The sequence below is a fragment of the Mirounga leonina genome, unplaced genomic scaffold (assembly GCF_011800145.1).
Source record: "Mirounga leonina isolate KUSES-001 unplaced genomic scaffold, KU_Mleo_1.0 Mir_127, whole genome shotgun sequence".
Classification (NCBI taxonomy): domain Eukaryota; kingdom Metazoa; phylum Chordata; class Mammalia; order Carnivora; family Phocidae; genus Mirounga; species Mirounga leonina.
The window spans coordinates 61,813,148-61,839,678 of NW_023270316.1; the positions used below are offsets into that span (position 1 = coordinate 61,813,148).

A 26,531-nucleotide genomic window follows, 5' to 3' on the forward strand; every position below is an offset into this window, starting at 1 on the left:
GAGAGAAAGAGAGAGAGTGTGAACGAGAAAAACACCCCACTACCCCCCCACCAAACCACTGCCGCCTCCCGGTGGAAAACCGGCCCCCGCCCAGGCGGGCGACCACTGGCTGCCTGGGCGGCGGTGCCGCGCGCTCATTGGCCGCGCGGGCTGTCAGTCAGGGGCGGGCCGGCGCGCGCGCCGCCGCGGGCGGGGGGCGGCGGCAGATCCCGTAAGTCGGGCAGCAGCGTAATCGCTGCAGCCGCCGCCGCCGCCGCCACATTCAACAGGCAGCAGCGCCGCGGTCGCGCCGCCGGGAGAGCGAGCAGCCCGCGGCGTCCGTCCGTCCTTCCGTTCGCGGGCCCTGTCAGCAGGAGTGCGGCGCCGACCGCTGCTCGGCAGGGTGACTCTGGCCTGCCGTCCTGCCCGTGCAGCGGACCTGGAAGAGCCTAGATGTTGATGGACCCGCGAAGTTAAGTTCTGGGCTCGCGCTTCCACTCCGCCGCGCCTTCCTCCCGGTTTTCGTCGGCTCGAGGCACGGACCTCGCCCCCCCAAATCTCGGACCGGCTCTTCGCGCCCCCTCCCCCTTGGTCCCGTGTGGTGCGCTCGACCCCTCGGCTCTCCCGCGGCTGGGGGAGGGGTGGGGGTCACCATGGCCGAAGCGCCCCAGGTGGTGGAGATCGACCCGGACTTCGAGCCGCTGCCCCGGCCGCGCTCGTGCACCTGGCCGCTGCCCAGGCCGGAGTTTAGCCAGTCCAACTCGGCCACCTCCAGCCCGGCGCCGTCGGGCGGCGCGGCCGCGAACCCCGACGCCGCCGCGGGCCTGCCCTCGGCCTCGGCGGCCGCTGTCAACGCCGACTTCATGAGCAACCTGAGCCTGCTGGAGGAGACCGGGGACTTCCAGCAGGCGCCCGGCTCCGTGGCGGCGGCCGCAGCGGCAGCGGCAGCGGTGGCGGCGGCGGCGGCCGCTGCTGCCGCCACCGGGGGGCTGTGCGGGGACTTCCAGGGCCCGGAGGCGGGCTGCCTGCACCCGGCGCCGCCGCAGGCTCCGCCGCCCGGGCCGCTGTCTCAGCACCCGCCGGTGCCCCCAGCCGCCGCCGGGCCGCTCGCAGGGCAGCCGCGAAAGAGCAGCTCGTCCCGCCGCAACGCGTGGGGCAACCTGTCCTACGCCGACCTCATCACCAAGGCCATCGAGAGCTCAGCCGAGAAGCGGCTCACGCTGTCGCAGATCTACGAGTGGATGGTCAAGAGCGTGCCCTACTTCAAAGATAAGGGTGACAGCAACAGCTCAGCGGGCTGGAAGGTGAGTGGCCTCGGGGCGCACGGCCGGATAGGGAGCGGGGCGCGGGGACCCCTGCCTCCACCTGAGGTTGTGGTGGGGCAGATGAGGGGGCGCCTGTGGAAGTTGGCTTGCCCTGAAAGTGCCGTGCATGCGGACAGCGCGTGCGGAGAGCGCGAGAAGAGGCAGATGTGAGTGGTGGGCTTGCCCGGGACCTGTCGGGGGACCGGAATAAGTGCGTGTGAGCGCGCTCAAGTGAGAGTTCGAGCGGGACGGGGGAGGGGGCTCACTTGGGAATTAGGGAGGGAAAAAAGTACGACAAGAAGTGGACATCAAAGCGGGCAGAAAAGTTCGCCAGTGAAAGGAGGAAGGGGTTTACTGGGGGCTGCTCGCCCACGACCGGCGAGGACTCCTGCCACTGCTCCTTTTCCTCCTGGACCTTGGGGGGTGAGGGCGGCTCCTCTCCGTCTCCGCGGCGCGCGTCCCACCAGCCTTGGGCTGCGCCGCAGAGCCGTTTCCGCCGCGCTGGGTGGAGGAGGGCGCGGCGAGGCTTTTCGGGGCCCCGCCGCCCGGGGACGGAGCTGTAGGTGGAGGGGACGGAAAGTCGCGAGCCGACCCCTGGGGGCAGGCAGCGCAGTTTTTGGAGGCCGGTGTGCATTTTGCTTTGTTTTGATTTTGTCCGAAGTGGCCTCGAGTGCAGGGGGCCGGGCGCGCGGAGCCCGAGGTAGTGCATCCGACACGTGCGAAGAGGCGGCCACCGCCTGCGGTGCGCGGGCGCCGGGCCGCGCTGGGAGAGCTAAAGTTCAAGTGTGACCCTCGGCGGAGGCGGGGGCGGGAGCGAGAGCTGCGACGGCGAGGGAGGGGCCGCAGGCGTAGGAAGAGAGCGCCTTTAAAGGGCCAGCGCGCCCGGCCGTTGCGCCGCTCCGGGCCGAGCCACGGGGTTGCGAGGCCAGCACTTCTCAGCGCTAGGAAATGCCCCCAAACTTGGCCTCGCTCATGGTCCGAGGTCTTTGATTAGGCTTGGAGAAGCTGCCCTGGGTGATGAGAGGTGGAGATGTGTGTATCTTTTTTCTCACTTTGCCACCTCAGTGTTATGGACCGTGGAAGTACAGATACGAGGGGTAAGGCAGGGGTCTTTGTGACAAGTGATTTGGGGGAGTCGGAGTGGAGGTGCGCATCAAAGGAACGTGTGCTAACGTCCTGCTTCGATGGAGGACTGTAGATGAGGTTCCTCTGGTCCTTTCTGCCTTTCAGAGAGGGGAGACTCGGAGGGACTCAGGGCGGGGGCCAGGTACTTCCCTACTTGGAGGCGGAAAAGACCCGGGGGCTCTCAGGACGGGCTGTGGGCAGGCTTACCGGGGGGTCCGTTCGCCGCGCGGCCTTCTGAAGCTGACAGTTTCTCACTGTCACAGGTGGAGGGATCGATATGAAAGTTTAGCTGAGAACTTCTTCCTCACCCCTTATCCTGCCTGTACAGCATAATAAAGATTGATCTTTGCTGCGCAATTGGTTACACCACGGTTGTTTTACATACACTGTCATGTTTGTGGTTAATGTGTGTCAAAAAGGTTAAGTTACTCATATCTTTTGAAGTTCCTGGAGAAGGAGCCAGGATTTTATTTTTTCCAAAGTGTATTTTAGAGTAAAGGTACCACTTACAATCTCATTACTAGGCATTACATGCAGTTTTACCAAGTGTTTCAAAAAGCTTGGTATGTATTCTTCTAAGTCACAAAATTAGGATTGTCTGCCAAATCCAATTTTACTTAACATTTGAATTTAAGTACTTGACTTACTCATCTATCAACCCTGCTTGAGCTATTTATTGTAAAGCGTTTGCCATTTAAAAAAAAATTTTTTTTTTTGGACATTCAAAGTACAGTGTGTACTTACACCACTTTTACGTTCTTGGAAATGGATACAATCTACTTGTTTGCCGGAGTGCCTTTCTTCAGAGATGGAGAAAGGCAGTGTTTTGGGATTATATTTAGTTTTGCCACTCATGGTTTTAAATCAGAGTATTCTTCTTAAACTAGGAATATAACCTAGACTTTTAAGATTTAGTGCTTTTAAAAAAATACATTTTTTTAAAGATTTTATTTATTTATTTGAGACAGAATGAGAGAGAGAGCACATGAGAGGGGGGAGGGTCAGAGGGAGAAGCAGGCTCCCTGCCGAGCAGGGAGCCCGATGTGGGACTCGATCCAGGGACTCCAGGATCATGACCTGAGCCGAAGGCAGTCGCTTAACCAACTGAGCCACCCAGGCGCCCTAAAAAACATTTTAAGGCCAAATCAAACCCCCAATCTTTTTTATTAGGTTCTTCTAATTTTTTTCCCCAAATGCAATTATAATTTTTTCTTTAAAAATGTACTTAAATAGCTAGAAGATCCATTAGTAGTAAGAATTGTTAATATCTGTTCAGGATTGGAGGCCCAGCGGCAGTTCCCAGTGGAAACCAAGTGGGGCTTTGGGAGGGAGCAGGCTGCCATTCTCAAGTGAGTAAATGTTTCAGGTGTAATGAGAGTCCGTTGGTGCAAGTCAGATTACAACAAGTGCATTTTCACTTTGAGTAAAAGGATATTTTAAGAAGAAAAGAAACAACCTTAAGTGTTCTAACTCATAACTAGTCTTCTGGTTAGAGTTTTCATAAAAATGAGTTACTTGTTAAAACCAAGTTTCTCAGATTTGAAAGACCCTCCTGTTTTAAAGATTCACAAAAGGGACAAATTTTACTATGACTTTTAGCTTAAAAAAAATTCGAATTCTAAAATGCAAATCAACCAAAACCTGTTTTAGAACTGAGGAGAGGCTGCTTTGGAACTATTTCCTGTGATTTACTACTGGGAATTAGACTGAATCTTTAATTAAATACAGTTTCTTGCGCTTTAACTTCCTGGGGCCTGCCAGAGAATTTGAAAGTCATTTGCATAGGACAGAATAGTTGAAAAGCTGTTAAAGAGTTCATAAACTTCTAGTTCCTTAGACACTGGTTGTATTTGCGGGATGTGCATTTTGTATTTGTAGGGATGGTACATTACATCTGCTTTACACTTGTTTTAATATTGGCCATAACTGTCATAAGGTTACACTCAAAGTGGAAGCTAAGACTTTTGGAAAACCCGGGATCTTTTAAACCATGTACAGTATTTATAAATAGTGAAACTTCTTTTCCATGACCTGTTCTCCCCCCCCCCCCGCCCCCTCTTCACACCCATAGAAAGCTTTCTAGAGCTTGGGAAGTAGTATTGTGAGCTCGGTTCTGTGTGGGTACCCCCCTCCTTAATGGCAGTTTTAAGTTGAGTCTTGTCTTTTGTTGCGACATTATTTGGAACACCTGGGTTAAAAGAATGCTTCAACAATAAGACTTAATACTTTTTAAAGAAAAGTTTAAATTGTTTTATATACCTCAGATATTCTTTATTTTGGAATGATGTTTCTTTAATTTGGCCTATGAACTGACAGTACTTTTTAAAAATTTTTTATTTTAGGGCACCTGGGTGGCTCAGTCGTTAAGCGTCTGCCTTCAGCTCAGGTCATGATCCCAGGGTCCTGGGATCGAGTCCCACATCGGGCTCCCTGCTCGGCAGGAAGCCTGCTTCTCCCTCTCCCACTCCCCCTGCTTGTGTTCCTGCTCTCGCTGTCTCTCTGTCAAATAAATAAATAAAATCTTAAAAAAAAAATATTTTAAAATTCATATTCTGTAATTCAGGTTTGTAATCTGCTGGTGAGTGATTTAAATAGCCACAGAGTCCTTGGCACAACGATGACAGATGTTTTCTTGCTGCATACTCATATTTGACTTAAAGAATGGCCTCTTGGTGAGGCTAACTTCTAGTTTGTTACTGAAATTACCTTAGAGTGGAAATTTCAATATATGTATTTGGGGAAGGGAGCATGAAGAGAATTAAAAATGAGTAAGGGAATTATGCAGCCAAATTGATACCATATTTGCTGAAGACTGAAACAGTTTTGTGGGACTGATGTGACAGATCTTATGGCTGGCATGTTTTTTTCCAGAAATTCCAAAATCGGTGTCGGTGTCAAGTATGAATCCTTAATTGATGATTATAAGAATTTTATTTTTATTTTACCTATGTTTTTGTGGCAGATCCTTGAGAGAGTTGTGGCCAGAGTGGTGACTTCTGTTTTTGATTTTTTTTTTTTTTTTTCAGATTTTATTTTCTTAGAGTGGCAAATATTTGAATACTGGAAAGAAGACATTTTTAATTCTCATGCAAACTTTAAAAAAAGGTTAAAGTTCATTGAGACACCCCCCCCCCCCCCTTACTTAGAGGCTATCACATTGGCAATGGATGCACATGTGGCTAGATACTATGCACTGCGCAGGGAATCTTTTAAGGTGATATATAAAAGGGGGAGGAGGGGAAAGAGAATACTCAGTGGTGAGTTAGAATCCCTGATAGGTTGAGAATGTTTTGCCTGTTTTTGTGCCTCTCCATCCAAGCTCCTAAACTACAATTCTGTATGATTTTCTAAGACAGCAGCTGTCTGTATTTGCCTGGAATTTCTTTGGAGAGCCTGAATTATTTGCATTTTTCTAGAACACTCTGCCCTTGGAGACTACCCAGTACCCTGGCATCATGGGAATTTAATCGCCTGCTTTCCCCCCCCTCCCCCGGCATGTGCCATAACTTTGGGGCTTCCTGGAATCCTCTTGGAGAAGCAGTATAAACCCTATGGTGATTGGAGGGAGCAAAGGAGTGTTTAGTTGTATAGAGCACTGGAACACTGAGTGATTGAGCAGAGTGGATCTAGCCCTGCTTCTTTCAACATTTGCCTTGGTCTTCATAGTAACAACTTGTAGAGACTTGCCCTTGCTGTTGCCCCAACCCCCTGGAACCTCCCTTGGGTCAGATAACTACCTGTTCTTGGTGTGTGCAAAATTCTGAAGTTAGTATAGGCTCCTCTTCAGTTGTCAAACAGAAGATCAGATGAACTTGAGAAATCGTATATTTTGGTGTCTTAAGGGCTTGCGTTCCAGTGGATATGCTGTATATAAATGTGCTAAAGTCTGGCAGAATTCTCCCTTTTTGCTAATTCCTGATAAGGACTAACAGAACTCGTGTCAGAGGCACAGAAATTCTTTGCAGAGAATTACTGCTTGTTACCTGTGGTCTTCTAAGGAACGTATGAAATGCGAAAATGCATTTTTGTACATTAGTGATTTTATATGGTTCAGTTTTTTAAAAAACCACCCTCCCCATTGGCATCCCACTTTATTCCACTCAGTCTGCCTATGGTTTATAAATTTGTGGGTTAAGCACTGCAAATACTGAGGCTTGGTATTCTTGCCACTTGGAAGGCTCTTTTGGATGCTTTCCTTTTTTTCTTCCCCTCTTTTTTATTTTTCATCCATCCTCACATACCTTTGACATAAGCTATTAAAAAAAAAGCAAACTAGTATTGATATTATGCCAAATAAGTTTAGAAAGCTAAATTTGCAATCCCTTTCCAGTTTATTTTTTAGTGAATTTTCACCTTAATGCATTACTTTAAGGACAGAAATTAAACATGTGTCCTTTATTTCAGGCTATATTTATTACAGAAAAAAAGTGAGATGGAGCTGTGTGATGAGCTTCTGTAGCCCCCAATTTTTGGCTTCAGATGTTTGCTGAAGCTTGCAGTCTTTATGGGTCAGAAGTCACTAAGGCTGACAGGGGAGTGTCTAAGTCTTCTCCTTTCTCAGTTTTCCACTGACCACCCTATACATTCTTTTTTTTTTTTTTTTTTTTTTAAGATTTTATTTATTTATTTGACAGAGAGAGACATAGCGAAAGAGGGAACACAAGCAGAGGGAGTGGGAGAGGGAGAAGCAGGCCCCCCGAAGAGCAGGGAGCCCGATGCGGGGCTCGATCCCAGGACCCTGGGACCATGACCTGAGCCGAAGGCAGAAGCCCAATGACTGAGCCACTCAGGCACCCCACACCCCATACATTCTTATTGGGGACTCATTTACATTGGACTATGCTGATACCCGCCCCTCTCCCCCTTTCATCTGGCTTCTCTTCCAGTTGTGCACTTACCATTTTTTCTTCTGTGCTCAAACCTAAAGATACCTCAGGACAAGTTGTGGACTTTTTCTCTGGTTCCTTTCTAGATAACTTACCTCCGCTATTGTCCTGGTCTCCAGGCCATTAATGTCCCACTTTCACGTCAAATTGAACACGTCTAAACCCAAGCGTGCTATATTTCCTCTTACTCTGAGATGAGGTTCCCATCTTGAATTCCCTGATTTGGTTAGTGGTCTAGTTAGTTAACCCTTTCCCTAGTTTTCAGACTTGGATGTCCTCTTCACACTCTTCTCATGCCCCCGAGTCTGTTAGCTCTTTTTTTCTTAGTCTCTTGAGACATTGACTTCCTGACCTCTACCCGTTCTCCCAGGTTAGGTCTCTTATTTAAGTTCTAGACCATCCTGTCCGTAGGACTTGGGTCATCTTGTGCCTCTACTGGAAGTTCTGAAAATTTTGCTTAGTATGCAAAGCTCATGACTGTCCCACCAACTTCCAGTCTTGGTTCCTGCCTGAAGGCATTTTTGCCTTCTCTGTGTGGATGCCTGGTGATCTCTTAATTCATGCTGCTATGTATTATAATTTAACTTTAATGCCTGCATGTTATATTGTCTCAGTTATATTGTAAATATATGATTGGGAAAGTTTTTCTTGAACCATGGATCTTTTATATTTTAGCTTTCCGTGTGTTCGCGATGTGATAATGTTTATATTAGTATATCTATAAAGATCTGTGATTATTTTATTTTCTGGAGATGGTCAAAGTATTTTTATTTTTTCCCCATTTGGATGATTATTGGATGATTGTTTGACGTAATGAATGATTACAGAATGTTGTACTAGATGTATCTGAATGATAGAAAACTGATTCAAACGTGGATCCTGTAGGGAGATGAGGTATGACATGTAAATAACTATATAGTACATGGTAGAAAGGGTAAGTGCCTTCAGGGAAAAAGAGAGTTCTGTGTTGGCTGTTGAAATGGACCTTGAAAATGGGATGTTAGTCTCCCAAGATTGCATTATAATATTTTCAAATGTTCAAAGTTGAAAGAATTCTACATTAAACACCTGTATACTTGCCATCTAGTTTCTACTACTACCATTTTATTATACTTGCTTTATCATGTATCTGTCCGTTGGCACATCCGTTTTTCTATCAGATTATTATTATTTTTTTAAAGATTCCATTTATTTATTTATTTGAGAGAGAGAGAGAGAAGAAAGCACAAGCACAGGGAGAAGCAGGCTCCCTGCTGAGTGGGGAGCCTCACGTGGGGCTCCATTCCAGGACCCTGGGATCATGACCTGAGCTGAAGGCAGACACTTTATCGACTAAGCTACCCAGGTGCCCCCCATCAGATTATTTTTAAATTGATTTTCTAAATGGTGTTTTGGCATTCATAAAGACATGAAAATAGGGGAAGCATCAGTTTCTCAGAGTAATATATGGAACCTAGGAAGTTTAAAAAGTATAGGTAGACTATTGTCAGATTGAAATTGGACTTTGTATATATTATGAAAATAATATTATAGACCAAATTTTTCTATGAAATTATATTTTGGTTTTTATAATATAAGGAATTAATGAAAATACGGTCACATTTTTAGTTCTTAAAATTTAATTTCTTAGAGATGCTCATGAAAATATAGAAACCTATGGAATGCAGGTAAAGTCAATGTACTGCATTTGGTTTAAAATTCATATACAGAATTTGATAATGGAACATGAAACTTATTATATAATTGACTTAATATGAATAGTAGGCATGGGGCGCCTGGGTGGTGCAGTAGGTTAAGTGTCCGACTCTTGCTTTCATCTGGGGTCATGATCTGAGGAGCGATCTCAGGCTCTCAGGATTGTGTCCAGCTCTGCACTGAGTGCAGAGTCTGCTTGGGATTCTCTTACCCTCTGTACCCCTTCCCCGTGCCCCCCACTAAAAAAAATAAAAACATATGAATAGTAGGTATTTATAAAGTACTTAGCTTTTTGCTTGGTCTCTTAATTAAAACTAACTTTTAGGGGGTGCCTGGCTGGCTCAGTCTAGTGGAGCATACAGTTCTTGATCTCAGGGTGGTGAATTTGAGCACCACGTTAGGGGTAGAGTTTATTTAAAAACAAAAACCTAACCTTCATACTTTGTGTCCCGGGAGCAGAGGGATTTAAACAAAGAAAGCTCATTTTTTCTTTTTTTTTTTTAAGATTTTATTTATTTATTAGTGAAAGAGAGAACACAAGCAGTGGCAGAGGGAGAGGGAGAAGCAGACTCCCCGCTGAGCAGGGAGCCCGACTTGGGGCTTGATCCCAGGCCCTGGGATCATGACCCGAGCTGAAGGCAGACACCTAACCAATTGAGCCAGCCAGGCACCCCCCCCTTTTATTTTATTTTATTTTATTTTATTTTATTTTTTTATTTATTTGACAGAGACACAGTGAGAGAGGGAACACAACCAAGGGGAGTGGGAGAGGGAGAAGCAGGCCTCCCCTGGGGCAGGGAGCCCGATGTGGGGCTCGATCCCAGGACCCTGGGATCATGACCTGAGCCGAAGGCAGACACTTAAGGACTGAGCCATCCAGGTGCCTCCTCCCCCCCCTTTAAAAATATTTTATTCATTCATTTGAGAGAGTGTGAGAACAAGCGGGGCCAGGGGCAGAGAGAGAGAAGCAGACACCCCCCTCTCCCCCCGCCCCTGCTGAGCAGGAAGCGGGACACGGGCCTTGCCTCCATCCCGGGACCCATAGATAATGACCTGAGCGGAAGGCAGATGCCCAACCTACTGAGCCACCCAGGCGCCCCAGAATGCTCATTGTTATACATAATTTTTGTTTTTTCTTTTTTTTTGAAAAAATTAGAAATTCTAAAGTTGGAGTTAGCAATCTCAGAATATACTTAGGGCAATTATGAGGGAAAGTTGTACTGGCTTCAAAAGATGCTTTAACATTTAAATGTCAGTTCTAGTATTGCATTAGCTAAATACTAGAAATTCTTGATAGCTTTCTCGTAATATGTCTTTACCCACTGACCCTAGTGTAGGAATGAAGGTTATAATGAGATACTTAAGTGGATCCAGAGGAAGTTAAATTTCGATGTGTTAAACCTAAAAGTGATACCAGGCAGACATGGAACTGAATGCATTCAGAATACTTGTGAGTGAGCCTGGCTATCTCATGGAGAACTTAAAGATTTATGCAATAGAAAATGTATTTGGGTATAGCAAAAGGCACAAATACACATCTATTAAAACTTATTAACCATGTTAGAAATAACAAGTGTTGGAGAAACGTAGAAGGCTATTTTAGTAGTATATACATACTTATAGTAGCAGACAGCATATTATTTAAAAGGTACCTTGTTTTGGGGAGTGAGAGGGAAACAAAAAGAGCTCACTACTATGAGGTTTTATTAAATGTGTAAATTACCTTCCACATGGACAAAATAGCTTTCATAGCACATCAGGATATCACACTTGTGAGATCAAGTGAGGTTCAGAATTGCAGCTCATCTTTGGTCTTTTCATTCCATAAGTAGAGAGGGATGTAAAACATCTTCATCCTTTAACTTGTGTCTTATCTTGGTTCTGATTTTGAAGGAGAGCAGTGTGGAGTCTTAGCTCTTGGGAGGAGAGGCAGTCAATTTGTAGATCTGTGGGAAGACAGGTCATTTTTTCTAAGGTAGCCTGTCCCTATAGACACGAAGTCTCAGGAGTTCTAGAATTCTTAGGAATGGTGGATGGCACATCTCTCTTCTCAGAAGAGAATGCCACCTCTAAAGCCTGTGGTTCCTTGGTCTGCCCTGCAGTGCCTGTGACATGGGATGTGCTCTTAGCTCCAGCATCTCATGCTCCTCTTACACACTCCTGCTGGCCACATACGTGGAAGTTCCCAAGCTGCCACCTTTGTGAGTGTGACCTGGTTCCAGCGTCTCTGTGTGGCTCTTTGAGACCTGAAAAGAAAATCTTTTTCTGGCTTGATTAACTTCTCATCCTAGATGATATTGGTCTTAATTACGGTGTGTCACTTTGTGTTGCTTAGGTTATGGAACTGATCCTGATGCCAAATCCTGTGACCTTAGTGGCTTTGGAGATGCTGCTTAACTCCTCTGATTAAAGAAGAGCTGTTAGCGGAAGAGGGTGGGGAGAAGGGGTGGCCTGTTTTCTTTTGTTGGATTAAACACATTTCTTGGATAAACAGATTTTTCTCAGTTGCCATTCCTCATGAATCTGGAAAATGGGTCATGGTTTTGTGAATCTCTTCTTTTATTATACCAGAGATCTGATAAACATCAGAGGTGAGAAAAAATGTTTGTCTCTTTACAACTGAGATCCTGAAGTTGTTACAGAGCTGCCTTTTCCCTGCTGGTGAGAGGCCTCTAGTTACGAGTTTGCTGAGTTAACAGTTTGAAAGTAGCTAAAGGAACCTGACTTCAGGAAGGGGAGGGGACCTCAGTGGTTGCATTTTACAACTGCAGTAGAAAAGTCTCAAAGAGCGTGATTAACCCTCTAAGTCTTACTTGGACTCCAGCCAAGAGAGAGGCCTGATGAAGGAAGGAGGAAGAGGAGAACCAGCTTGGATGATGTGGGCAGATAAAGATCTCAGTATCTCTACAAGGGTTATCTGAGGTACTTAGCTTTTAGCTTTGCCTCTTCAACTCCTCCTTGTGCGTACCCCCCCCACCAATGTGTGCCAAACAGTTCTCCTTTTTTTTTTTTTTTTTTAAGTAGCCTCTGTGCCCACCATGGAGCTTGGACTCACAACCCCTAGTTCAAGAGTCTCATGCTCTACTGACTGAGCCAGCCGGGCGCTCCCGGTTTTCCTTTTTTAATCTAGAAAATTAGTGCTTTTCCTCTACCAGTTTCATGCCCCAGAAAGCCTAACATGGAAGGTGTCTTGAGAGAAGACCCATCTTGTTGTCTAGGTGAGAAATCCCTGCATACAGAATGGGAGGGTCTTTATCTTTTCAGTGGTGGGGAGGGTAAGAGTGAAAAGGGCTTACCCTGCATTCTCTGTGTTTGGATTTCAGTTTGAAGAGAGAAATTATAATGAATTACATAATTCCTAGGGTTGTAAATATTATGTGTCCTTCAAAGCTTGAAAACAAAATAACCACATAAATATTTGGGAATGGTCTATACAAGTAAATATCAAATACCTTAGACAGTTTGGTTGCTTGGAAGCAAGGTCAAAGGAAATGGTTTGCTTATGGTTTAGCTAGAGGCTCTTATTTTGGCAGATTCTTGAGGTAGTGACAGTCAAAATGTGGATTCTATTGTACTATTTTGACAGGAAAGGAATTTTTTTCCCTATTGTTCTCATATAACCTTAAATGTAGGGTTGCATCAGGATAAATGCATCAAGATAGGTACCTTCAGGCACCCTAACTTTGTTTCAGAGATGATGTAGTTTCTTGAATTTGTGACTTGTAATTTGCAGAGTCATCAATTTGTCACACCAGTGAAGTTTCAGTGTCAGGTTCAGCCCACCATACTGTGATTTGAATGTAGGAGAAACCCACCTACCTTAAGGCAAGTGTTACATCACCTGCCTTCATCTGGGGACCTCTCTCTCTCAGTCTGTAGGGCCAGCTCTGAAGGGGGAAAGAGGGGAACTTGCAGAACTTGTAAATATCAACTAAGATTGTTTGTGTACTGGGTACCAAGCTAATTGCATCCCTCTAAATTTGAATGTAAACCTTTTCTCTCAGGATGGGTAGATATGCATGCCATCATGAAATTTACATGCAGTGAATGTGAAAGCTTCCTGTGGACCATCCTGCTGACTTTTATGTAATCTGTGGGGCTGAATTGGTCTCTCCTTTCTCTTTACTGTCCCATTATAACGTTTGCATATGCCGAATGTGAAAGATTCCTATACTTCTGTTACCTGTGTGCGTCAAATGGTTTCTTGAATGAACCTCTTAGAATTAATGAAATAGAATTGGTTATATAGGGCCTAGATTTATGTCTATTATATGTATTTGTATTAACAGGCAGACTTTCAGATTATAACACTTATTTTTTTGGGGGGGTGATATATAATACTGATTTCAAACACAGTATTTGATGGCTTTACATTTTAGAGGAGATCACCAAATGATTTTCTTTCTTTTTTAAAAATATTTTATTTATTTGACAGAGAGATAGATAGCGAAGAGAGCAGGAACACAAGCAGGGGGAGTGGGAGAGGGAGAAGCAGGCTCCCCGCGGAGCAGGGAGCCCGATGCGGGGCTCTATCCCAGGACCCTGGGATCATGACCTGAGCCAAAGGCAGACACTTAACGACCCAGGCGCCCCACCAAATGGTTTTCATTGCTATTTTCTCTTCTGAAGTATTGGGGAAAATTAAAAAATAAATGCTAAGGAAAGGTATTAGGGTTAAAAATTTCTGTAATTAGGTATGTTTTGATGTGATTTTACATAATCTTTTTTGGTTCTGTAATGGGTACTTCCTCAGCTGTGATCACTGTGCTTTGTAGTAGCACTGTAATATATCCTAGTATTTCTGGGATGTTTCTTTAAGGTGCTTTATATTTCTTGAAATGCCATTTTGATATCTTTGAATAGTTATACAGAGGACATACTTAAAAAAAAACAAAACAAAACCAAAACACAAGAAAGCAGATTTAGGATAACCAAAATAGAAATTTAGAATCATGGTTGTCACGGCTTTCAGAATTACCCTGCTCACACTTTGGTGTTTAGATGGGTCCCCTGTATTTGAGGGTTAGTCCCCATGCCATCTGTTTCTACTTTTTTTTTTTTTTAAGATTTTATTTATTTATTTGACAGAGAGAGACACAGCGAGAGAGGGAACACAAGCAGGGGGAGTGGGAGAGGGAGAAGCAGGCTTCCCGCCGAGCAGGGAGCCTGACACGGGGCTCAATCCCAGGACCCTGGGATCATGACCTGAGCCGAAGGCAGACGCTTAACGACTGAGCCACCCAGGCGCCCCTGTTTCTACTTTTTCAGAGATTGACCTTCTTCATGATCTTTTTAGCTTGTGGTGTCTAACTCAGAAGTAAATATTCTGGAGTCATCTTTTCAGGTTAGTTGGGTTTCAAGCCATTTAATAAGTAGTTTGAATATTAAAGTTTGTGTCATTGCATTCCTTAGTGTGATTGCTTTATTTTTGTTTTATTTTGAGCTAAAGGTAGAGGATGTGGGAGAGAGACCTAGAATAAAATGGAGAGAGTATTTTGTTGATACATATGTAGCTCACATTTATGCTGTTCATTCTGCTCCACAAACTATGGGAGGGTGCATGTTTGAAAGTCAATTTCAGAATTCATTACCATTCGATTGCATGACTTATAAATTGTATTTCTAAGAAAAAAAATTATAATAATGACTGTTGTGCCGTGTGTTTCCGTTGAACAATGATCGATCTTGGGTTATATCAGATGCTGAATTTATTCGTAGAAAGATCCTACTTAATTTCTTTTGTGATGAAATTATGGAGACATTTTAATCAAAGACAAGCTGTTGATGGCTATGGTTCTTAGACTAACCATGACTTCCGCCTGTGTTTGTATAAAAGGCAAGAAGAGAAAAAAGGAAAACATGCAGTCACGGAAGTTGAGAGCTGAGATCATTCTCCTGCGATTGATAGCTCAGGGCCTCCAGTTAAGCCTCATTCACACTTCCCACCCCCATTTGTGTTTCAAATAACTTTTAAAGAGGACTGGGAGGAAGAAGTAAAGATGTCAGAGGCATAAAATGAGAAACTTTAAACATCTCAGATTCTAAGGTACTGCAGCATAGGGATTCCTTTCCTTACTAAATTCAAATGGAGAGCCCTCCCTTAGTCACATGCCCTAGTAAGCTGAGACTGTTTCAGGGACTCACTTAAATAAAAAAATGACATTGAATTTTATTAAGCAAACTTTGGAGTCTGTGACTTGCCTTTTGCACAAAAGCTCATCTCTCCTAGTGAGGTCGCCTGCTCCCTCAGGCTATTTTGTTACTCTGGCTTGAAACAAGTTAGCAGCCACTTTCCTGCAGACCTTCACAGGGCTGTCCCATCAGGGGCCCACTGATAAGAGCATAATGACTTGTTAGACCACATTTATTTTGCAGATGAACTTGAATGTCACCAGGACAGCACACCGGGTGTAGGCTTAAAAACTTTTGAATTTAATGCCTCTTCCATCTTTCATCAGGTTATAGCTTTTGGATTTATAGTTATTCGTTCTAGCTATAAATATATTAATAGTATTTTTCTTTGGCCAAATATGGGGCATGACCTTTGACATCCTGCCTGGCTGTGCTTGGGAATTTGACATCCTTCAATTTAGATGGAATTCCCTTGCTTTGTTTCCTGTGATAGTGTGGGGAATACACATTTTGGCTCTTTCAAACAGAGGTGGAGGAAGACAGGAAAAAAATAAAATTGGACCGCACAAAGAGGGTCTTAATTATTTCTGCTGGGTGCGGTTCAAAACTGGCACGCTCTTTTTTTTTTTTTTTTTTTTTAAGATTTTATTTATTTATTCATGAGAGACACAGAGAGAGAGAGAGGCAGAGGGGGAGAAGCAGGCTCCCAAGGAGCAGGGAGCCCGATGTGGGACTTGATCCCAGGACTCTGGGATCATGACCTGAGCCAAAGGCAGACGCTTAACCATCTGAGCCACCCAGGCGCCCTGGCATGCTCTTTATAGGAGTCTGAGCCTATGAAATTATTTAGTGCGGAATATTAAGAAAATACTCGAATGATATTTAGTTTTATTGTCTTTGATCTGGGTTTAATTTTTGACTAGTTAGACATTTTAGGATCTTTGAATGCTTGTATTTATAGTAGAAAGAAAATCTGTCTTTCTGTGATGCTTTTATGTCCTAAGTATGCTATCAACAACAGAGAAAGCTGCAGAAGGGAACCTATGGCTCCTCTCCGGAGTAGAAGAGTGTTTTGCTGTTACTAAGTTTACATGTGTGATTGTTTCCTGAACCACCATTAGTCAGAACCACCATCAAAAATTATCCCGTCTGAATTGTCATCAAATTCAATATCTAAAATTTGATGAGGTAGAGAGAAATGTTGAAGCCAGACTTTTGCAGTGTTTCCCTTTTTAAGAGTCACAGAAGTCCACTTTTGCCCTAAGTGCTTTAAACAGAAAATCATGATCTGTTTATGACACCCTCCCTGAACCCTCCCCCCCCAATTAATAGGCTTGCTATTTGTTCATTAATTTTCTCATTTCCCATCTAGGGCTGATACCTGGGGTAGATTAGTTAAAAATGTGGAATGTAGGGAGTCTTTCTGATCTGTTCTCAATTATTCACTAAATGAAGAATGCCACATAGTTTTCTGAGCTTTTGAGGATACAGATCTAAATGACTTATATTAAAAGGATCTTTTTGATCATCTCCTACTCCCCCCTCCTTACTTTTTCATTTCCTCTTTGCTTTCTTTCTCATTTTCAGCCCCCTAGTTTATTCAATTTGAATTAATTTCTCCAACCTATTAAGGTAAATCAGGTGAAAAGTTTCTTCAAAGGTTATATTGCTGGTTACTGGTACATTTTTACTTCATTACAACAACCCTATTGTATTAATTGCTGCCATTGGAAATGGTCACTAAATTATTAATAGATCTAATCCCGTTCACAGGTATTTACAAGTAGAACATTTAATGTCTGACAAATTGTGTAGGAGTTACGTTAAAGTGTCTGTATTCTCATTTATTTCCTAGTTCTTGAGTTTTGGCTTGGGCTTTCAAGTTTCTTAAACTTTGTGTAATGAAGGTATGAAGAGTCATGGAGACTATTTTATTTTATTTTATCTTATTTTTAAGTAATCTCTAAGCCTAATGTGGGGCTCAAACTCCCAGCCCTGAGATCAGGAGTCACATGCTCCACCCATGGAGCCAGCTAGGCTCCCCTGAAGTTTTATTTTTAACAAATTTTATAACTACCACCTGGTACAGAAGCCTCTCCTTGGCCATTTGGGGATTTTGAGAATCTATTACTTCCTACACTGCTATAAAGTTTATTTCTATATTGAGCCTAGGTGTTTGCCTGTAACTCCCCCCTCTCCCCTGTCCCTGGCTTGCTTCTGGTTCTGGATTTAGGAGCTATCTTGAATTAGCTTAATTCATTTTCCCTTCAGGTACATGAAGCCAATTTCTATAATTATTCTTTCTTTTCCCAGCTAACCCGTCCTAACTCTAATAAGCCTTTCAGAGGGACTTAGATTTCTTTTCTTTTCTTTTCTTTTTTTTTTTTTTAAGATTTTATTTATTTTGGGGCGCCTGGGTGGCTCAGTCGTTAAGCGTCTGCCTTCGGCTCGGGTCATGATCCCAGGGTCCTGGGATCGAGCCCCGCATCGGGCTCCCCGCTCTGCGGGAAGCCTGCTTCTCCCTCTCCCACTCCCCCTGCTTGTGTTCCCTCTCTCGCTGTCTCTCTGTCAAATAAATAAATAAATAAATAATCTTAAAAAAAAAATTTATTTATTTATTTGACAGAGAGAGACATAGTGAGAGCAGGAACACAAGCAGGGGGAGTGGGAGAGGGAGAAGCAGGCTTCCCGCCGAGCAGGGAGCCGGATGTGGGACTCGATCCCAGGACCCTGGGATCATGACCTGAGCCGAAGGCAGACGCTTAACAACTGAGCCTCCCAAGTGCCCTTTAGATTTCTTTTTTTAAAGATTTTATTTATTTCTTTGACAGAGAGACACAGCAAGAGAGGGAACACAAGTAGGGGGAGTGGGAGAGGGAGAAGCAGGCTTCCTGCGGAGCAGGGAGCCTGATGGAAGGCTTGACCCCAGGACCGGATCAGGACCTGAGCAGGACCTGAGCTGAAGGCAGACGCTTAATGACTGAGCCACCCAGGCGCCCTGGGACTTAGATTTCTGTGTGTTGACAAATACAGAATCCCAGACCTAGGCTTCTGTTGCTGATGGGGAATGACCAGTGAAGTACACAGGGGGTTGGTAGCACCCTTGTCTAGGGACACCATGCTTCTGGGAGGGTGGCTTGAGTTAGGTTTTGGATGCTGTCACCCTTTGACGTAGAAGAACTGTAAAAGACTGTAGGGCCAAGGGGCCTGTGCTTCTAACCAGTGTTTGGAGAGTGGTACTGTGCTTCATGGGAGCAAGTTCCACATTAAGCAAAGCCCATAAAGAGGAGAGTAACTGAGGGGAGTAAGCTAAATGGAAACAACTCTGTATATTATAGGCTTTAAACTAAAAAATCTGTAAGTGTGTGTTTGCCTGTCTCGAAAGATATTTTTATTAACTTCAGTTTGTACTGGTAAATGGTCAGGGAAGGGAAGGAAACCGCTTTTCCGACATCAGAGAGTCTGGATGTATAGGTGTCAGTTTCCACTGAATTTGCACGATCAAATCCATCCCATTATGTGATCCGTAGTTAACCTATATTTGACTTTTGGGAAGAGAGAACCATAGCAAGGTGCAAGATAAGTAATTACAGTGTTAATTCTAGGTGCATTTTTTTTTAAGATCTTATTTTTAAGTAATCTCTATACCCAATGTGGGGCTTGAACTCACAATCCCAAGATCAAGAGTCACATGCTCTTCCAACAGAGCCAGCCAGGTGACCCTCTAGGTGCATACTGTTATCACTTGTCCTCATTGAGCTAAAAGTGTGTCTTCTTGCTGTTCAGTGCTGACTCTTGAACTCTGTAGCCATAATCTGGTTTAGCAGATTTTGCAGCCTTCCTGCCCTGTGTTAAATCCGGAAATTATTAATTTGGAAATGGGTGGTGTTGGTTGACTTCACGTTCTGACAAGTCTCTACGTTAGCATAGTCTGTACATTAGTAAAAGGAGTTAAAAATCTCGGGTTGTATGGTTTTTGTGTTTTAATGAGGATGAGCAAGAATGATGTCCCTGTGTATTGGTTTAATACTTGGCATAGACATTTTATCTGTTGATTACAGAGATTTGACCCTGTCAAACCAGGCATTATGGATTTGGGATCTCCAGTGCTAAGGGCTCCAAGCTCCTATAAACCACTTGGGAAGTGCCTGAGCCAACACTGCACGTGTGACCTGTTACATGTCTTGGGGTGGTCCATGTACAGATCTTATGCCATGAATATTTCTTCGGCTGCATTAGATTGGGTGTTCATCCTGTCTCTGCCTTCATCATCATCTCCCCACTCCTCCTAGTATCTCCCTTTCTGTTCCAAGTGGTGAAGTTCCCACTCTCCTCTGTCAGTCTATGTGGAAACTTTGTCTCCTTGGCTTCATTTGTGGTGAACTGAGGAGGGAGAGGAAGACTAGTCCTGTCTTAATCAGATTGTTGGGGAGGTGTGTTTTAATTTCCTTCCGTCTCCATTTTCCCACCTGTGATTTTGGACAGTGCTAATTGGCCAGCCAGTGCCAGTGCCTACAAAATATGCTTGGAGGTCTTTGGTCAGATACGTTTTCTAACACCCCTGGAAAGATGTCCTTAGATCACCAGGGTGTTCCCACTGCTGTATACTAGCTTCTTGATCTGTAAAATGGGGTTAACGATACCTTGGGGAAGTTCTTGGTAGGGCAGATGGGAGTGTTCAGAGCAGGAGCTGTTTATGCCATATTACACACTTTAGCATTAGCCAAAATAGTCGGACTTAAAATTCAGAGTAGTTGAGAGTTTGGGGCTTTCATTTTTTTTTGTTTATGGGCTTCTGGATTTTATGGAGTACTTTTATTTTTATTTATTTATTAAAAAAAAAAAGATTTGGGGCACCTGGGTGGCTCAGTTGTTAAGCGTCTGCCTTCGGCCCAGGTCATGATCCCAGGGTCCTGGGATCGAGCCCCGCATCAGGCTCCCCGCTCCGCGGGAAACCTGCTTCTCCCTCTCCCACTCCCCCTGCTTGTGTTCCCTCTCTTGCTGTGTCTCTCTCTGTCAAATAAATGAAATCTTTAAAAAAAAAAAAAAAGATTAAGAGCAGGGAGCCACCAGGCCTGAGCCACCCAGGCACCCTGGAATATTTTCATTTATTTATTAATATTTTTATTTTTTTAAAAGATTTTATTTATTTGACAGAGAGAGAGAGTGCACAAGCAGGGGGAGCTGCAGGCAGAGGGAGAAGCAGGCTCCCCACTGAGCAGGGAGCCCCACGCCGGGCTGGGTCCCAGGACCCTGGGATCACGACCTGAGCCAAAGGCAGACACTTAACCGAGCTACCTAGGTGCCCCTCCCTATATGGACTATTTTTATTTTATTTTATTTTATTTTTTTTAAAGATTTTATTTATTTATTTGAGAGAGAGAGTGAGAGAGAGAAAGAGCACAAGAGGGGGGAGTGGGAGAGGGAGAAGCAGACTCCCCGCTGAGCAGGGAGCCCGATGCAGGACTCCATCCTGGGACTCCAGGATCATGACCTGAGCTGAAGGCAGTCGCTTAACCGACTGAGCCACCCAGGCGCCCAAGGACTATTTTTAGATAAAAAGCACAGATCATAACCAAAGAAAGAGCCAAACTACCTAGCTATCTTTCCTAATAATACTGTAGCAAGTTTGATAGGGGCACTCTGGAAGACTTGTTTTGTGTTTTCTTGGAAGAGCTTCTGATGGCATGGAAAATATTCATCAACATGAAAAAGCAGAATATAAAATTGTATGTAAACTGATCTGACTGTATGAAATATCTTTCAATTTCCAATTGTGTGAAAAATCTGAAGGAAATAATACCCAAATATTAATGGTGGGTAGTATTTGGATTATATAAATATGGGTAATTTATTTTTCCTTTATATTTTGACTGGCTTTTCACATTTTGAGCAACAAACACATTAGAAACATAAGGTTTTTGAAATGAAAATGAAGTTTGTGGTTTTCCATTCCTCTTTGAAAGATATTGGATTCAAGCAAGTGTTGATTAGTTCTACTGTTGAAGAAGAGGATGGGAATTAGACTTCGTGTTTATTGTTTGATTGCATAAGCATACCAGGTAGATATTGTTACTATCCCCATTTTAAATTATTTTTTCATTTATTTTTATTATTTTTTAAGTTTTTATTTATTCATTTAAGCAATCTCTACACCCAGTGTGGGGCTTGAACTCGTGACCCCCCAACATCAAGAGTCTCATGCTTCTCTGAGCCAGCCAGGTGTCCTCTATCCCCATTTTTTAGATGAGGAAACTGAGGCACAAAATTAATTGCCCAATGTCACATAGTAAGTGATGGAACCAAGCAAGATCTCACTGGGTTTTTATTGTAAATCTCAGGCTCTTAACCCCTTCACTGTGCTACATCAGAGAGAATGATTATCTTTGGAATCTTGGAGGAAAAAACTAGAACAATGATTATCTTTGGAATCTTGGTGAAAAAACTAGAACTTAAAGTTGGAAATAACGAAGGTAAAATAAAATTAATGGATAATCAGTTATTTAACAGAATCTAAACAGTTAATGCACATACTGACAGTCCCAAGACAAATTTGGTTGGCTCATCCAGCTAGTTAACTCTTGAGGATGACAAAGTACTTTGATACAGGGAACCTTTGGGTTAGTGGATTTTCTCCTCTTCTGAGGAGAGGAAGGGGAGTGCATTTGTGGTGATGATTAGTGAGTAGTTGGGAAGAGATGACCAAGTGACCCAGACATGGCTCACAGTGTGGCCAAAAGGAGTTGCCCCATGTTTTCCTCAGTAGGTGGATGGGTGGACCGTACTCCTTTGTACTGTGGACTCTGTCACTCCCTTCACATACTGCTTAAAAGGAGGAAAAGTACTTCCTTTCACAGGGAGATGGACTTGGCTTGTTGATGCTCTATGATTGACAAATAGAACAAATACTGACCCATTTGGACAGAAAAGACTTTGTTCTTGGGGTGAGCTTAAGCTTCAGAAAGGTTACTGAGTCCTCATTTGAGGGGCAAGGATGAGGTAAAATTCTCAATTAAGCTGTTATCCAAATTTCACTAAGTGCTGGTTGGTCTTCCTTACCATTCGGCAGTGTCTCCATTGCATGGATAGGAAACTGAGGCCAAGGGAGGCGTTGTGGCTTGCTCCAGACCACCCCTCCTGGCATTGTAGGAGTTGTGGATTGCCAAGCTGCCCTTCTTACTTAGATCATCAGTTGGCCTATGTAACTCCTGGGATTTCCCTTGTTTAGAGAAAGTCTTTTGGTTTTGTTTTGAAAGATGCATGGAGAGAGTAGTGTGGTTCAGAGGAAGGATAGCCTGGGCTTCAGAGATAGGTACTATTTGCCTTTGATCTTGCTTCCAGATAATGTTCATTCCCATATAACCTTTAAGAAATCATGTCAGCTTACAGTGGTTCTTTCTTTTCACTGCTTTTGTATGTTGCTTGTATGAAGTGGTGGCGTTTTAGATGTTTCTGAACAAGTAGTTCATAATAGATTGACAGGATTTGTGCCAATTTAGCATGAGATTATATAGAAGGTTATTAATATTTTATTAAAGTGATTGAATTTCTGTTTACCTATGTAAGAGGGCTCCTTGGGGCAGTAAGTAGTGTTTAGAACCTTGCTATTGTCACCAAATTTATTCAAGCTTGTTGAACTTAGCAGAACTTTGGGCACGTTAACATTAAGTATGGGTTTCTTCATCTCTGATGATGATTGTTTTGAGGGCTGAGGGTGGGGTTGCCACATAAGAAGGCAGCGGTTGCTGTCTCCCCTGCCCTCCATCCATTTTATCTGCAGAGATTTTTCAGATAGAAGGGAGAAAGGAAAAAATTCTAAGTATTTCTACATTCTTCTTGTACAAAAGACTAGGCTGGTGGTTCCCAGTGCACGTTTGGCAATTGGGGAAACACTTTTGGTTGTGGAAATGGGGCAGGAGGGGGTCACTACTGGCATATCTAGAGGCGAAAGGCCAGAGTTGTTGCTAAACATCAAAACATCCAGCAGTGCTCGGGACAGCCCCTCAACAAAGAATAATCTGGTCTCAAATGCCAAATTCTGCTGAGATTGAGAAACCCTGCTCTGTGCAAAATTACCCTGTATATTTTCCCTGCAGTAAAATCCCTCTGTTTGTTGATTATTAAGCTTCTGCAAAACTTAGACTGGCATGAATATAAAGTTTGCTTCTGTTCTTCTCATCACTGTCCTAAGAGGTCAGTAATTCACTCAGGACAGCTGCTGCCTTCTGAGATCTTCATTCCCCCAGGTGTATGTTAGCAAAATGCTCATTCCAGACGTGGTCCTCACGCCTTTATGGAATGGGCATTGCTCACACTGTGCTTCCTTCCTCCTCTCATGCAACCTCTTTTGCCACCTCCTTTATGAAGCCTTTTTTGATTTCCTCCCAGTTGAATGGGATCTCTTTCCTTGGATTCCTCTTAACAGGTGTGCTTTCTCATGGAAATTCTCCTGGATTAGTCTCTTGCTTCCTGTGTCTCATTGGGCTGGGAGCTCTGTAGGGCAATATTTTTCCCTTCTCTTTCCTGATCCTGGAAACACCTGAGTATAGTTCCTCACACATAATGGGCATGAAACAGACATTTAAAAAATAACACATTACATTTTCCTTGATGAGGTTGTGAAGACTATTTTATTCTTAAATGTTATGTCTTCCTCCTGTTACTTTACTATTCCTCTGTAAGTTATATGATAATGCTGATAATGATGATGTCATCAGAGGTTCTCATCTGGCTTCACATGTTTTTCTAGAGTAACCATTTAAATTATCAGGTCCTTAAATTACCAGGTTCACTGTTATTATTAGGCTAACCTAACCTAACCTGACCCAATCCATATGATTCTTAAATTTAGACAGGAAGAGTGTATTCCAGTCTTTTCTGCCAATGAACTGTGCTGGTAGAAAAAGAGATTTCAAGAATTAAAAAAAAAAAATACAGTTAAAGTAGGCAGACATATCACTGTTAATGAAGTAGGTGGACCCTAGGTAAAAATGTGTATTGTAGCTTGGAAAGGAGTCTAAAGTGCTTCAGAATTTTAGTCTCGCCTGTAATTGATTTATAGAGAAACAAAAGGTTTCTGAAATTCTGTAGTATTGGTTATCTAAACCATAGATTTAAGTTATTCTCATAAAGTTTATAATTGCTGAGAAGTCAGTGTACTAGAGGGCTAAGAGCTTGGGTTCTGCTGGTCACACTGTCTGGGTCAAATCCTGCCTTTAGGACTTAGCAGCTTTGTTACTTGGGCAACCCATCTCACTGTGCTGTAGCTTTCTTATCTGAAAAATGTAAATAGTAATTCTCTTCTAAGTTGTGAGAATTCAATAAAATGTAGAATGTTCTAGTGAGGTGTTTGGTATGTAGGAAGTGTTTTATAAATGGTAGCTATTATCGTTATTTTAGCATAGAACAATTTATAGAAGGCAGAAAATAGGAAGGAGATTGACATTTTTTGAGTTGGGTGGAATTTATAGATGGGAAGACTCAGGTCAAGGGTTAGCTCCGCACGTGGACCTGCGGAGCATTTATACTAACGTCATTAGCCATTCCATACCTCCACTGCTGCAGGGCGAGCTGCTGTCTGTCTGATTTTTGAATCCAGTCTTCTTCCATTTGTGAAGTTCTTAATCTCCTCAGTTTCCTCATCTATAAGCTGGGATAATAATGATTGAAGGTTGTTGTGAGAACTGGTTGAGTTAATCCATGTGAAGCCTGGTACAGAGTCTGTGTTCAAGAAATGCCATTGCTTATAATTATTATTTAGTCCTCTTGTACTTGGTGCCAGATCCCATGCTAGGATTGTTGTATATGTTCTTTTGTTCTCATGGCAACCTTTCTAAATGAGTATTATCATCAGGAGACCCAGAAAGTTGGAAGAACTTGCCCAAGATTGTATAGCTTGTGGCAGTTATAAGTGGCAGTCGTTTAACTGAATCCTCTGATTTTTTTTTTTTTTGAAGTTTTATTTATTTGAGTCATCTCTATACCCAACATGGGGCTTGAACTCAAAACAGTGAGATTAAGAGTCTCATGCTCCTCCGACTGAGCCAGCCAGGCGCCCTGACCCCTCTGATGTTTAACTGATGTTTTGCACAAACATGTGCTACTGTGGTCCTGAGATCTGCATATTGGTCTGTGGGCGGGGGGGCAGTAGCTGGAGTGCAGTGCAGGCCCCCAAGAGTAGGCAGGGTAAACCTCCAGGGGAGGGTGAAGGACTCAGAGCAGCCATCGATCTTGTCAGAGGGTGTGCCTGATGGCCGTAGGCCCTTCCTGGACAAGGCACCAGCCCTGCCCAATTGTAGGGGGCAGTGAGACAAATAGAGTTAAAGCAGACAGGACAGGACATTTCTAAATTTTCATCTGTGTACAAATACTCTGCCAGATTGTTGTGAAAATATTTTCATGATAGTTTTAACAGGGTATTTGTTCAAGGATTATAAACCTGATTACAGGAATTTCAGTAGTGTTTGAGCAGATTATGAAGGTGTGTAAAAACAAAACAGATTGTGATTTTTTTTTTCTTTTTAAATGGCCTCGGTGTTGTATAAAATAACCTTTTCCTCATTCTCATGGATTGCAGTATTAAACTATAAATTAAGTCTTTAAATATTGCCCTTTTGTATTAAAGGGCTTTTTATTAGAAACAATTAAATTTTTTCTAAATATTAGAAGAAGCTTGTAGTGTAATGGTTTTGTAAAGCTACAGATACTTGGTAGCCTGCAGAAAAATTGTATCATCTTTACTCCTTCTTTCTTCCTAGGAGGAACTGTAGAAACAGAATGAATGGGAACCACTATTTTCCTAAACTTTTTTTTGTAGTTCATATGGCATTAGGCTTTATGGTTTCTTGATTGAAAGGATCTTCTGTAAGCATTTCTGATGCCTGACACTTTATTTCAGGCAGAACACTGCCAGGTGACCCGTAAGGTAGATGATCAATATGCTTAATTGGTCATGACTCATAAATGTTGTGAGTTAGGTTTAGGGGCTTAGGTTTTAGTGAATGATGCTAAATTGACAGTGGAGTTGTAGAGGTTTCTTCCTTCTTTTCTTTTCTAGAAATTAAGACCAAAGCCACTTTTCTTAGTAATACAGTAGAATGACTTATAAATTGTACATTTTCTTCTGCAGCTTCTTAGGTTCATATTCAGTTTATTGAACATCCGTTTGCTCATTTATTAATGTCTAAGTGAGATTTGTTATTACCTACATGGTAAGACAATTACACACGCTCGTATGTAGTTGTGTAGACACGAACTAGTTAAATTAATGAGTCTTCGCCTGCAGATTATCCCAACATAGAGCAAGGCTTTGTGGTGTCATTGGGAAAACTCTAAGGGGACTTTGTCATGGGTAGTTTTATTAGAAAAGTGAAGCTTCTATACATTTGCTGTAAAATCATATAGCTATGTA

At 43.2% G+C, this 26,531-nt stretch overlaps 1 protein-coding gene across 1 annotated transcript in view; it reads left to right on the forward strand.

Moving 5' to 3' along the window:
* The first annotated feature begins 230 nt into the window (after positions 1-230).
* Positions 231-26,531, forward strand: part of FOXO1 (forkhead box O1) — a 99,577-nt gene continuing 73,276 nt past the window's right edge. Inside the window, exon 1 of the mRNA XM_035003491.1 lies at positions 231-1,283. Within this exon, the coding sequence (XP_034859382.1) occupies positions 633-1,283 (651 nt within the window). The 5' untranslated portion in view covers positions 231-632. The remainder of the gene's footprint in view (positions 1,284-26,531) is intronic.